General features: G+C 39.1%; 1 protein-coding gene across 1 annotated transcript in view; it reads right to left on the reverse strand.

The window, feature by feature from the left end:
* Positions 1-3,830: 3,830 nt before the first annotated feature.
* CD99 (CD99 molecule (Xg blood group)) overlaps positions 3,831-14,120 on the reverse strand; it is a 38,668-nt gene continuing 28,378 nt past the window's right edge. Inside the window, exons 3-10 of the mRNA XM_065677141.1 lie at positions 13,442-13,474; positions 11,901-11,942; positions 11,722-11,763; positions 10,199-10,267; positions 8,845-8,886; positions 8,255-8,365; positions 7,365-7,421; positions 3,831-5,757 (exon numbers count right to left, since the gene is read on the reverse strand). Coding sequence (XP_065533213.1) covers positions 5,732-5,757; positions 7,365-7,421; positions 8,255-8,365; positions 8,845-8,886; positions 10,199-10,267; positions 11,722-11,763; positions 11,901-11,942; positions 13,442-13,474 — 422 coding nt within the window. The 3' untranslated portion in view covers positions 3,831-5,731. The remainder of the gene's footprint in view (positions 5,758-7,364; positions 7,422-8,254; positions 8,366-8,844; positions 8,887-10,198; positions 10,268-11,721; positions 11,764-11,900; positions 11,943-13,441; positions 13,475-14,120) is intronic.

Below are 14,120 nucleotides of genomic sequence, written 5' to 3' on the forward strand. Positions count from 1 at the left end.
CACCGTAGGTGCCCCCCGCCCTCTAAGAAATCTATTTATCACTGAGGCAGGGAGCGTGGAGAGCCGGAGAACCAGCAGCAGCACCCAATGAGGAGGGAGCCATCATGCTCTGAATCCACCTCCTTCCCGGAGGGAAAGCCAACCTGTTTGACATCCTCGCCTTCAAAGCAGGGTGTGGTGCTGTGGAAGCTCAAGCAGCATGTGAGAGGAGGCTGGCCTTCTCTGAGGCGTACTTGGAAGAAAAATCTCTCAGATAGACTCTGTCCTCAAAGTGCTGCTTCCCTGCTCAGGTGTTGGCTGAAGCAATAGCTGCTCATGAAGGCAATCTTGTCAGAGTCCTAACTGCTCACTTGAGTCTCCATGATGGGGAAACGGAGGCCAAGAATCCGCTTTGCAGAGACCTGGGAATTGTCTGCAGGGGGATGACAAAAAAAAGTCGCATTTTATAAACTTAAAAAGTGATGTTGCGCTACCAAAGCATGCGCAGCTCCTCAGCAGATGCTCGTATTCAGAAGATAACATTGTCTGTCATGATTTTTCCACTGATCTAGATATATTTTTAAACATAAATATCCTACATGGAGAGAGATCTCAGTGTCGAGCGTCAGAACACAAATCCTTGCAAAATGAACAAGTATCATCCATCCATCCATCCATGAACATAGTTTAAAATCACTGATGAGATTTAAATTCAGTTTTGTCATAGCCTCTCTCTAGGAAATACCTATGTCAAGAGACATTTGTCTGTCTCTTGAACCGGATTGCCGCTGTCACACCAGCTCCCAGCACCAATGAGGAGACTGGTGTGTGTCCTCCCTTTTGCTGGGGCTTAAGCTGCGGGGAGGCCAGTCAGCACTATTTTGACTAGGGCTGCAAATACACTGAGGACTCTGCTACCATGAACGGCCAATCTGTACACTTGCAATGTTGCTGGGTGATGCAGTCTGATGTGGGGCACAGCCTGGCCCAAATCGCACTTCAGTTCTGTTACCTAGAACATACAGTGCATATGCTGAATTCATGCTTTGAGGCCAACTACAAAAAACTGACGCAACAACATAAACTGGACTGATAGAACCTGGTGATACTGGATCTTCAAGAAGCTTCATGTCCAAGTAGGTCAGATTTGAACATCACACCCCCCCCAAATCTTAACCAGTAGAATGGTTTATAAAGGCCTGACTTACTGCATCACATGGCTTAACTTTTTACGCTAGCAGTAGAAGCTCTAAAGCTCAAATTACATATCATCATTCTCCTTGTCATGGCCAATTCCTCAATCTCAAAAGATTTAAGGACATTTAGGTTTAAGAGGTGACTTTGTCTGCCAGTTAAAACAAGAACTGTAACGTGACACAAGCAATCCCATAAACCCACTGTTTGTTTTTTCCCAGAATAACAAAAGCAGGCACATGTGCTAATCTCCGTATCAGTGATAAATTTGCCTGAAGGGAACAGGAAAGTTATCAAGGCTATGTATTAGAAGCAAGCAAGTACAAGCAGCTCAGAAATGTTCAGTAGCTTTACTTCAAAACATTTGTTCTTGTAAATGAAACGATGTGTTATCTCACCTGCCTGCTGATACTAGCTCACTGAGATATGGCACATTCTTAAGTTTGAAGATGATGTACCCCTTGTCTAGCTCTTCTGAAGCCAGGTACTGCTCTATCTAGCTAAAGAAAAACAATGAGAAGGTGGCAGAGGAAGAAGTGGACCTAGCATTGGAATCCGGATGTCTTGAATACCTGTCCCACTTCTGTTCCTAGGGACATTACAGGACCTTCTTAATCTCAGCTCCCTCTGTCAAAGATGTGTAACAGCCTGCCCAAGATAGCAAGTAAACAATATTATATATCGAAAACAAATATAAGGCCTTACCCCTGAGCATAAATTGCAGTTTTATCACTTTAAGGAATTACTGACCCATCTTTTTCAATTTAAAGGGAAAACAACATTCTGCCTAATATTTATCAGACAAGGTGAATGACTTGCTGAATTGTTTCCACTTTTCTTTCAAAAAATCCCCCTGTATTTTAAAAGGAGTAAATGGGTGGAGTGTCTGTCTGTCTGCCCTCTACACCCATCACCTCTTTTAGGTGAGACAAGCTGAAAGAGAAGAAAAGGACAGTCACAACTCACCACAGTTGCAGCCCCATCCTTCCTGTGGGTACAGGTTAGACATTGCTCTCTTTGTCATGAGAGACCTGCTGTATGAGTCTATCGGAGATGAAAGAATCAAATTACACACTAGAGGTGCTAGGGAAAGCCACTAATATCCTATAGTATTAATCTTCTGTCATAAAAATGGAAGTATTTTAATTAAAATATTGAAACATCCAGTAATATTAGACATTAATTTAAATATAAACCAAATACATGAGTGACTCAGTGATAGAAGCTGTTGGCAGCAGAAGAGCACAACTACTATATGCTAGCTAGAACTTCAGTGGTTCTTCACAAGCAGATGGAGGAACATGATATTTAGTATTTTATTCTCGTGGTTCTTAAAGCATTCCAAATGTAAGGGTTTGAAAACCCTGTATTTTTGCTTCATTCAAGTCCTTTCCTATTTGTAATCGTCTCTTCCCTTTCTTTCAAATGTGTCTATCTGTGTAAAAGAAAAGAGCAAGAAGAAATTAATCTTTTCAGTTTATGAACAAGTTAGGGTTTGTTTCATAATCTTGTCAGGTGGAAAACACTCAGAGAATAGTACAGCTTAGATGTTGGCCTAAAATAATTAGCAAGAAAAACATCAAAATGCACAACTTGGAGTGCAATTCAGTCCAAGGTACCCTGAATGCCGAGTGCACTATATAGCTTTTTTGGCATTCAGAATTTGGCACAGACATCAGAATGAGCATGAACAGGAGCTACAGTAAAAGGATGCAAAATCTTATACCTAATAATCACCTGCTTTCTTTTCCACAGCCCAGTGAATTAATTTGGGTAAGTTTGAATAAGTATTTGACAGGGACATCACATTTGAAGATCGTCAAAACATTTTTCAAGCAGTCCTTTCCACTGGTACTTAGGATGGACTAAACTGCCACCACAGCAGAAACTAAAGTGACATGATATTCTACTAAAAGATCCTGCTTTGATCCTGCATGGCCTGATCTAAACCCGTACTGGAAACTGGAATGTTAGTTCCCAAACTGAGACCTGAGTATCACTGACAGCCTGTTAAAGACCATGATGGACAGCAGCTGATCTGTGGGGCACTCTCCTTCAGTAGGATGATAAATAATTGTTAACTGATAATTTTTCTGGACCAAATGAATGTGAGAAATAATGAATTAGAAAGTTTAGTTAAGCTATGCAAGAGCAGTTGAGTTAGGAAGGAACAGATCAAAGTCTCAATGGGTAGTAAGGCAAATAGCAGTGTACCAAAAGACTACCCTGATAACTGAAAAACAAGTGAACATTTTATCCACAGATAAGAAACAGAAACCCAAAAAATTTTCAGCTGGACAGCCTGAAATTTCAAACCTTCTCTTTAACCTTTTCTTTTGCATTGGGTTTGCATGGCCATGTTTGGGTAATGGAGGGGATACGAGGGTGGTTTCTGTGAGAAGCTGCCAGAAGCTTCCTCTGTGTCCAATAAGAGGGACCCGCTGCTGGCCAAGTCTGAGCGCATCAGCGATGCTGGTAGCACCTCTTGGATAAGGTATTTCAGAAGGGGGAAAAGTTGCTGCACAACAGCAACTGCACCCAGAGAAAGAAGTGAGAATGTGTGAGAGAAACAGCTCTGCAGACTGTGCAGAAGTAAGCGCAGAAGGAGGGGAGTAGTTTGTATTTCTAGAGTTACTACAAAGGAAAATACATAAACGTTTTCTGTTTTATATATTTATTTTTATTTATTTTTATTTTTATATATTTATTTTTAGAAAAATCACAATGTTGATAGGAGGTTTTAATAAGTAATTTCAAGGTTTGCAAAAGCTGAAGAAGGATTCAGGAGTCTGGTTAGCTAAAAGCTAGTCTGAGCCCACCATTTTATCCCTAATGAACACTGGCTTATTTCTGTTTTCTCTATAATTGGCATTGATATGAGATACCTGTTTATTCATGTAGGTAAGCAGTACATTTCATTTCTTTGTATTTACATAGATCAAATGTTTATGTAAAAAACATTTTTCCACCCTCAAACACACTTCAAGGTTTTAGTTCTTTTATCTTAAAAGCAAAAGTAGGGAAAAAGAGGTTTACAAATTAATTCCATAACAAAATACTAAGATCTGTGTAAAGCTTTGTTGCAAGCTAAGAAACATGTACAAGAAATTCTTAAATGAATTATTCTTGGCATACATTCATATTTGAATGCACAGATATATTTACATGTTTAATATCCAAATTCATGAGTTCTAAGATGTTCTGTGAAATGTCATCTTTCTGTAGAACCCTTTGGCCAGGAGGCTGAAGCATATTAGTAAGACACATATTGTAAAACTGCATGAAAATTGGAAACAATTAGAATGCAAGCCAACAGAACTGGTCAGACTACACCTTCCAGACAGAGCTACTTAACTAGTCCAGACTCAGTCTGCAACTGTTACGAGTTGCAGTTTTCCATGTTTCCACAGATCTTTGAAACCTTCCTGTGGCTTTTGAGAGCAAAGGCCACTAGTGCTTTCGGGTGAGGATGCAGTCATAGGTCCTGACGGCAACCCTTCACAAGTCCAAAAGCATTCTTCACATATATGCTATTTATATTGTTCAATGGATACTTGTGGAGTGAGGCTGGGATGTTCTGGTCAGTCTTGCGTTTCAGCACTTTCGAACTGTAGCACTGCTTCTGTCTTTTAAGGGTGTATGACAAGCCTTCTGAATTCAACACCATTTTCTGTTAAATTTTTGGTTATGGAAGCCTGAAGATGTCAATCCCCACCCCCTAATACTTCATCTACAACTGTTTAGACAACTGCCAAACACCAATCTCACCAGATGTACAAAATCCAATTATGGTTCTGATTTGCAGATCAGGCTTTTCCACATCTGATCAGCTCAGTACTTGCTAAGCAGGAAGAGCCAGAAAGGATGAAGGGTCTCTGTGCACTAGTTTGAGCGTTCTGAATCTGTACCAGACAGATGCAACAACAACAACAACAGAAAAGCAAAAACAAAACTGAAATTTTGTCTCTTGGATGCTCAAGAACAAGTATCTCTTCCTTCCCTAGTGGATGACCCAGGCAGTTACACGGATTGAATCAGCAGCACCCACACCCAGATTCATTATCCTACACAGTGAGCCATTTGCTTTCAAGGTGCCCACAGCATATGCCAGGTTGTTTGGCTGGTACACTCACTGTGTACAGGATATTAAAAAAACTATTTGCACACTGCCTGAAAGCAATGGCATAACAAAACACTACTTGGCTCTTTTTTTTTTTGGAGACATATGGAAAAGTTAAAAACACTGAATGCACTTTAGACGCACCCATTTGTCATGGGAGTAAAGAATGTAAAGGCACAACATACTTCTACACTCCTGTCATTAAGGCCATATATTGGTGTGCAACAATGCTTCACAGGGCTAACCATACAGAAGTGCTCAGGTCTAAGGCAAACTCCCAGAGGTGTTTCAAACAAGAACTATTTTCTCATGCAACTTCAGGCTCTGCTGTTAACATTATGCTTTTTTTTTTTTGTTTCCTTTTTTTTTCCCCCCAGGCAGAATGCAGGCTCCCTATCCAGTTTCAGTGATCTGTTTCTTCATCATGTTTTCTTTAATTCAGTTCTCCAGAAGTGTGCGCTGAACTAAAAAGTGAGAAACAACTCAAGATTAGCACACTATGTCATTGTAAGTTATGCATTACTATGTAGCAGTATATGTGGACAACAGATTTTTTGAGCAGGCATTTGAAACTGTGGGATAAATTCAGGTAAACAGAGGCTTGATGCTGTGAAGCCAGTACCCTGTATACCAAGGGATATTACATCCCAGATTTCTTACTCAAATAACCACATCCTGCTAGATCTGTGCAGCTATCTACACCTGCAGCATAACCTAACATGCAGAGTTTTGCAGAGGCAAAAAACTAGATGGAGTACAGTTTACATAACAGAAAAAGTGGGCTACTGAACAGAGGTGCTTGGCTGAATCACCTCACTTTCAGGAAGTCAAAGACAAGCTTACATAAAATGTTAAAAATGCAAACCTCTTCTGCCATGCCATCTGACATGGCTTAATGCAAGACTGCTAGAAGCCATGTAGGCACATCAACACTCTACCAAAAGCAGAGCTAATGACTGCTAACTCTGAGAACTCAGATCAGGAGTAGCACCCATCTGACGATGGCTGCCCAGTTTCTTGGTTCAAAACATGCTCATGCTTGCTTGCAAAATATAACAGAGGTATGAAATTTGGGATGTAACATGACATCAATATATAGGAGGCAGGAGCAATCATTCATGATAGCATCCCAACTTTGACTTTATCAGTTAAAGTATGCATCATTTGATGCATTTCACAACTGAGTTCTGGTGAATCTTAGCCAAATTTTTGCATCTCTGAGCTGCAAATCATATGTTAACTGCCTGTGGCAGAGGTCTTTCAACAGCACTGCTTGCTTCACTAATGCTTAGCTGAATTGAGGATATCCGTTTAACTGTAGTCCTGACTTCTATAACTAGTCACAAGAAAACATCTTCTTCATGAGTTTTATATATTTAATAGCTAAAAGAAAAAACGTTTATAAAGAGGATTATGAACCAGATGGATTTTTTTAGCTAACTGATGAATTACCTGAGAGAAATAAGGTGTCATTTATTTTTTTTTGTTATAAAAAAACAGAACTAGTTCCATGGGATTTAGATTAAGACCACAGAAGAATGTCCCAGTTACAACAACATGCTACTAAGTTCAGTCCCCCTTGCCTCCAGGGTAGTTTCACCTCTGCGCAAACACTATTAACATTTTTAATATACATTCTTGAAGAATTCTATATGGACCTGCAATCAAAAATGGTGGTGTCTGATTCCAACAGACACAACACACATGAGTAATGCACCTGCCAGTTATCTGCAGTTATGGATAACACTAAAGGTGCAGGCTTCTATATTAATAATTGTATTTAATAATACTTTCACAGAGAAAATTCAATTCTTTACTTTCTCTAAGTTCCTGTATTTCAAGGACTCCTCAAGACAATAAGCCAATCTGTTCAAAGAATAACAAACTAGAGAAGAGTGGCCATATTACCAGAAGTGAAATCTTGATTTAGTTATAAGTTAGTTGCTATGGTAGCCACAAACAAAAACCAGAACAGCTTAAGTAATTTTCTTCACTATGTTAGATATCCATAAAGTGCGTTTAATAGGATCTTCACCAAAAAGTTGCTCTTCCATTTAAATTCTTCTCTTACCAGGTGGCTCAGATTGTGCTCCCCGATGGCTTTCCATATTCACATTCTCTTCATCTGCTGGGAAACAAGCAGATGTTTAGCATTCAAATTGTCTTATCTTTCAAGTTGTTGATTAAGAGAAATAATTAATAGAAATAATTTGAGAGAAGAAATAGCACCCAAGAAACTGAGCTACTGATGGCAGTTGGGTTGCCTTTGTGTTGCCTGCATTTTAGTTAATTTTAACATGCATGATAGATGTTTCCAGACTTCCCAAATTACAAAACTGCAGTGACTGGCTGGATGACTGCTCTATCATTACCCTTCACCAGCCAGTCAGATTAAAATGGACAAAACCAAAGCTTCTGCCCCACAGTACTCCCAAAGTTCCCTGATCCAAGTTATATCTTATTTTGGTGGAAAGGGAACAGACAGAAAGCAACAGATGACTGCAGAAGGAAGAATCATTTGGGAATGAACATCCAGGTAGTTGTCAGAAAACTGATATGTAAGCAGGTACCTTGTGAAAACACAAAGGCAAGATTTACAGAATTACAAATGACAAAGCATTTTTCAGCATTAAAATAGTCTCTAATCCCCAGCCTCCACTCATTTTTTCTTAAAGAAATGTTTTCTTGTAGTCTCTCCTGCTTACTATTTAGCATGAAGTAGTATCATTTTAAGAAATGCAGAGCCTAAAGCCTGTCTGCTTCTGGAAGTCTCATTTCTGGGCAAGGCATTCTTCAGACTCCCTGCTTTAGGTGTCTAGTAAGAAAGGTTACTCCCTGTGAACACAAATTGCCCATGCTATTAAAACTACCTTATGTATAAGATCAGTTTCTAGCTCCCACCTAAATACAAAACTGTATCTCTTCAGACAGTAGAAAACAAATCTAATTTAGAATTCTTACCGCTTTGTTTGAAACAGAGTTTCTTCTTTTGGTAAGCAATGAAACTAGATACTGCTCCAATTACAGTAGCAACCACAGCACTTACAATTCCAGCTATTGCTCCCTGAGAACCTATAAGAAATCAAACCAAAACATATGTATTGTATGTATTTTTCAGAATCAAAAGTACTGCCTCTAAGTAAACCCTGTGAACACTTCCAAAAGAACAATAAACTGAAATTACTACATTAAACCATAGTAATCACACTTTGTGAATAATGAAAAGTGAATCCTAATTTTATAATAATTGATTACTTAGCAATGCCTATTGTTAAGCAACTTAAGCATGCCTGTTTTAAGTTCCATTAATTGAAAAAGCTACCTATTCATAGCCTACTATGCATGCAATCACTGTACCAGCATCTCTGAGACCTTAACACTTCTGAATCATTTGCAACATAGAGACTTTAAAGAATTATGAAAGAGATGCCACAGAAGATTTTAAGATAAAACACAATACCAGAACTGATCATGCTAGCAGAATATTAGCAATACAGAAAACCCCAGAAAAAAAGGTTCAGACATGCATACACATAAATTTCTGCATTTACCCTCAGCTTCTTCACCATTATTTGGACTTGGGCCCTTTCGTTCTGTGAAAATGAAAAAAAGGTTTAGATTTTACATGTATAAAGAACAGTCACAGCATTGTTGACAATCTTTTTGTCAATTAATTATGCAAAATTACAAACCGTCTATTATATCCATACAGTGCTAAACTCTGGCTTTCTATTTTCAAAGCACAGCTTGAGCCAACTTCAGCCTTGGTTACTCAGTGCTTCTACTAAATGAGTGGAGCACACCTGTGAAATGTGGTTTAATCAACTTGCCCACCCTACAGAATACTCAGTGGAAACGAACAGCATATAATTTCAGGGTAGCATTTGACTGTATTCCCATGGAATCAACTATCTTCCCCTAAAATCCCAGCCTCATTTACTAAATACCTTTACAAGCCTCTTAGCAAAGAAGACAGAAGTTCTGTAAATACTCCTTATTTGTCATTGTGCAACTCATACACTGAAGCAGCAAACTGTGCAGATGAAAACACCGCACAAGTCTCAACAGACGCTTCCTGCCCCTGCCAGTTTTCAAGTTTCTGCCACAAAGGAAGCTTGGGAGGTGAAAGCTTCCAAAAAACTTAGCATCAGTAATCTCTAGGACAACTCTCTCAAGAAGCCAGTAACCAGTGGCACATCTCAACACCACATCAAGATACTTAATCTAACTCCAGTCTGGAGACACTAAAGTTGCAGTAATGCACACAGGGATGACTAACCTCATCCTAATGATGCCCACTACTGCAGCTTGGTCCCAGTGACCATCTGTATACTCAGCTGTATGGTAACAACCAGACATGGCAGATTACTCAAGAAAGAGTTTAGTAAACTATGAAATGGTTTTATACTGCTCAGAGTAGATATACATCACATCACTTGGAAGTCTAAGGATCATTACATCCTGTGGGTCAGGTGAGATCCTTGAGAACACAAGACAGACACTCTTCTGGCCCACACCTGGGCTTCCTAACCACAAGAACTAAAAGAAACTGAGAGCATGTCACAGAAGATGTGCAAGTAACACCTGGATTCCTTTAAGAACTATATTCACAGTGAATTTTGAAATAAGTACCACATTGACATCCACTTTTAACCCCCTTAATCCTTAACATAACAGTAAAAATCATTGAAGGTTCTGCCTCTAGACCAATTCTACCATTTTATTATATGTGGGTTTTTGGCAAAGGCAGAACACGCTGCTTTTGAACTGTAAGGTATACTTAACTTTCAGAAATCAGAACGAAAGGTACTACAAATTGGACCACGTCAACCAGCTTGCGAGCAAGCTTTTATCAAAAGCTCAAGTAGTCATAGGATCAATATGAAGCATAACCGACAATCTTACCATTGTGGCCGCTATCACCACCTCCTCCTTTTGGTAAACTGCCATCATATAGATCTGAATCTTTAAAGTCTATAAAAAAAAAAAAAAATAGTATTATCTTACATGTTTGAAGTTCAGTTAAAAGACATCTCGAGGCACATGGAAGTTTTCTCTAGCTCATTTAGCTGAATTTATGGTGGTTTGAGACTTAGTGTCATAGTCATCAGTATGTTCATACGTCAAAAGCCCTCCCAATCTCAAGTCCCTTCAGCTCAGCACTATACAGTTTGACAGCAGCACTGCTGCCTCCGGATTTCCTGAACAACTGAGAGAAATCAGTGTCCAAGAGCAGGTAATACTGCACAGTTCAGGCTAAGCAAGCAAGCAGCCTTGTAAGCTACTTAACTGGAAAAGCCCAAGTCTCGCTATCCTATTAGAGAAGAAGAAGAACATGGACAGGAAAGAACCATTTCTTTTCAAGGCTGCAGCTGTCAGTGCTTCTTCAGAACTGGGTTTCTAAGTCACAACCAGTCTTTTGAATGTGTACAACACAGTAGTTGGGGGGGGTGGAATAAATAAATTTAACATGCCACCATCCAGTGGCTGCAGTATTTGCACAACGGGAAGATCCAAATGCAATTCCCTCCTCTGATTTTTTGCAGGACACTGAACCAGTCCCTCTCCACTTTCACTAGACCCTACCTCATAAGGCCTGAGTTCTCCTTCCCTCTACTGCCAAATAAATGTTTAGTGTATGCAGAGCAAATGTGCTTCAAGCAGCAAAGCTAAAAGAACTGCATCAGCAGGTGTTTTAGTTGGGTGGTAGAAGCACTGTACTGAGGGACGCAAAACCTGAATTCAACTTTCTGTTGCAAATCAAGCAGAGGGGACAAGAATCAGGGCCTGTGTTCCAGCAAAGGACTCTTTACCACCATATTCATGGATAATGGCATCATTGCAGATGCATCTATGTTTTGCTCGGAGTTAGGAAAAGACAGAAGACCTCTAAAGCACAACAGGAAGGGAAGGACTTGTATTTTAAGCCTCCCTTTCAAACACAAAAGAATTGTATTTTTTAAATGAGCCTTAAAAAAAAAAAAAAAAATAAAATAACCCTTTAACTCTGAGCTTCACCTTTAATTTGGATGCTTTAAGAATAGAGACCACAGGTAGTTCCTACTTACTTTTTAGCATGACTAGTAGGGATTCAATTACTAAAGATGAAAGAACTCAATCCGATACACAGGTGCTCCACCACAAGCAGCCAAGAACAGCATTGCCACAAGCACACACACTGTCCCATTCTTCCACCTCCCCATACCATACCACTTTTAAGTGAAAGGAAAGTGACTCAACAGGCTTGTTATGGCATTTCAAGACTGCTGCAAAGCTTATTTGCAAGACCAGTTTTCCTCAAGCCTCAGTGTTTATTCAGTGCAACATCTGACATACACAGCAGCCAGTTAACAAGGAGTCTTTACTAGAGGTTAAACTGAGATAGTAAAACCATGTCACAATTCAGGAGTTTGTGCTAGAAGCCTTACCAGAGTCTTTAGGAAGTACAGGTGGACCTCGCTCGGGGTTACCTATGCACAACAGAGAAAAATAACCCAAACTATTAAGATATCGAAAGCAGACTACAATGCAGTAACTTTGAAAAGGATTAGGACAGATTAACAAATATTTTTCTACTGTTCAGAAATTCCTGTTAGGTTAGTCTTACCAGTGTCCTTAGGATTTGCAGGTTGAGTTGGCTTGGAGTCATCTGTAGACAAGTGGGGTTAGAATAAAGTGAACAAAGTTACTAGTGTGAAGAGACAAAATGCAGAGCATATAGTAAACTTGAAAGACTATCTGACCTAAAAAATAGCATCAAATCTTCCCCATGTCATTTTCCTTTCTTTTTGTTAGCTAATGCTGTATTTGTTTGGTTATTTTATGTCAAACACTTTAACGAAATTAACATTTTTCTGCCACATTATCCTATATGTCAGACCCTTGCTATAACTGAACATATACAGAAGAACTCACTAAGTGTCACGCAGCATTTCAGTTTGCACATCTGATTTCAAATGGTAAACTTCTCTAAATTTTTCTACCAGGTACAGATTACCTGGCTGTTTCCTCTTTTGAAACTACCAGATTTTAACCAATAATAGAGCTTGGTACCTCATTTAATAAAAAGTAAAAATAAAAATTCAATAATTTTAAGAAAGATATACATAAAGCAGTAGAGATATAGTCTCTACAATGACATTTCATTTAGCTTGCCACAAAATAGGAGGATAAGTAATTATCTCTCTATGGTTTGGCTACAGACTGTTGCCTACATCAAATAACACACCAAGAGTCGGTTTCTAGAACTGGGTTTTCATCAACAGCTGACCCAATCTAGCAGCCCATTTCTTCTGCATGCTACTTCTCCTTGACATTGCATGGTCTTGCCTCCTCCCAGCTCCAGGCACAAGTCAGATCAGGTCTCCTTCGGCTCTCTGCATACTCTAAGAGGCAGACATCCCTACAGCACAGTTCTAAGACCCCAGCTTAGGCCTGACATCCTATAAAAGATTCTCCCCACTTCACTTACCTGAACCATCTGATTCATTCAGCCAATTGTTTCTCAGTTAGTCAACTGTTTTCAAAAATTACAATGGTTGTAAACAGACAGCTTTAAGAGACAAAACTTCAAAAGGCTAAATCAACCAGGGCACCAAACAGTGCTACTGTCCTACAAATATATTCCCTGTGTTAGGAAAGCTGTCTATATTGCAACAGGTCTACTGATGGTACTTGAAAAGCTACTATATTATCTGCCTTACTGGATGCACCTTTTACTGGCTGAGTGACAACACTACTGTCTCTACTGCTTCCCACATTGCAGAGTTGAAGCACATTAGAAAGAGTACTTTCCCTCATACTATAATGTTTCCTTGTGCTACTAAAATTACTTCCTGAAGAGACTACTTCCTTTGAAAAGGAAGAGACTTAAAAACTACTTCCATCAGTAACAGTTTATGGAATTAGTGCCATCTAGTGAAGACACAGCAATGAAACAAGCAGGACTTGGCTGAGAAGTACATACATTTCTGCATGGTGATCCAGACCCTTAAAACTTAAGGTAAATAAACATACCTAGACTGCAATTATTTTTATCTACAGTCTGTTACCTCAATCAACTTAGCGCCATTATTATGTTTAGGTAATAAAGTACAGACAGACACTGTACCAAGTACTGAGCAGTATCCAGAAAAGCATGATACTTACCAGGCTCAAGAGCATGTTCCAAATTGAAATCCTCTACAAAGAAAGAAGGAAAGTTTTAAATGCAATTTAAAAACTGGACTACTTTAGACTATTTTAACACAAAATGGACCTCACAATGTTTTCACCAAGAATATAATGGCATGCTTATTCAACAGTGGCCCACAGAGAAACACTACACAGTTACAAGGCATTATCTCTCAAACTAAGTGCTGCTTTTGGTGATCATGGTACATGCCAAGGGCCATGTCAGAGCAAGCTCAAAATATACAGATTGAAAGCCAACAGAAGGTATTCTCATAGGGCCTTTAAGCTTGTCAAATCACAAAGTAAATTTGTGAAAGCACTAGCAGAAGACTGAAAAATCCAGAAATACCTTTGCTATTAGGCAGCTGCTTTTTGTAATAGAAATACCACAATTCTGTGTGCCCCTAAATCTAAATATTCAGACTTTCAAATTAGTATGTACAACCATACTAGACTTTACAGGATTACCAAATACATCTTCAAAGTTGAAGTCATCAAATTGCCTATAGAAGATGAAAGCAACAAGTAAGAACAGTTTTTTCTCACTCAAACCCAACACTTATTATAGTCATAAACATATTTCTGATCTATCTTGAGGAATGTTTTCTGCTTCCTGAATCAGACTAGAAGAATATTTTGAGTCAGGGCTGAAGAC

Source organism: Lathamus discolor, chromosome 4, assembly GCF_037157495.1.
Source record: "Lathamus discolor isolate bLatDis1 chromosome 4, bLatDis1.hap1, whole genome shotgun sequence".
In the NCBI taxonomy this organism is placed as follows: domain Eukaryota; kingdom Metazoa; phylum Chordata; class Aves; order Psittaciformes; family Psittacidae; genus Lathamus; species Lathamus discolor.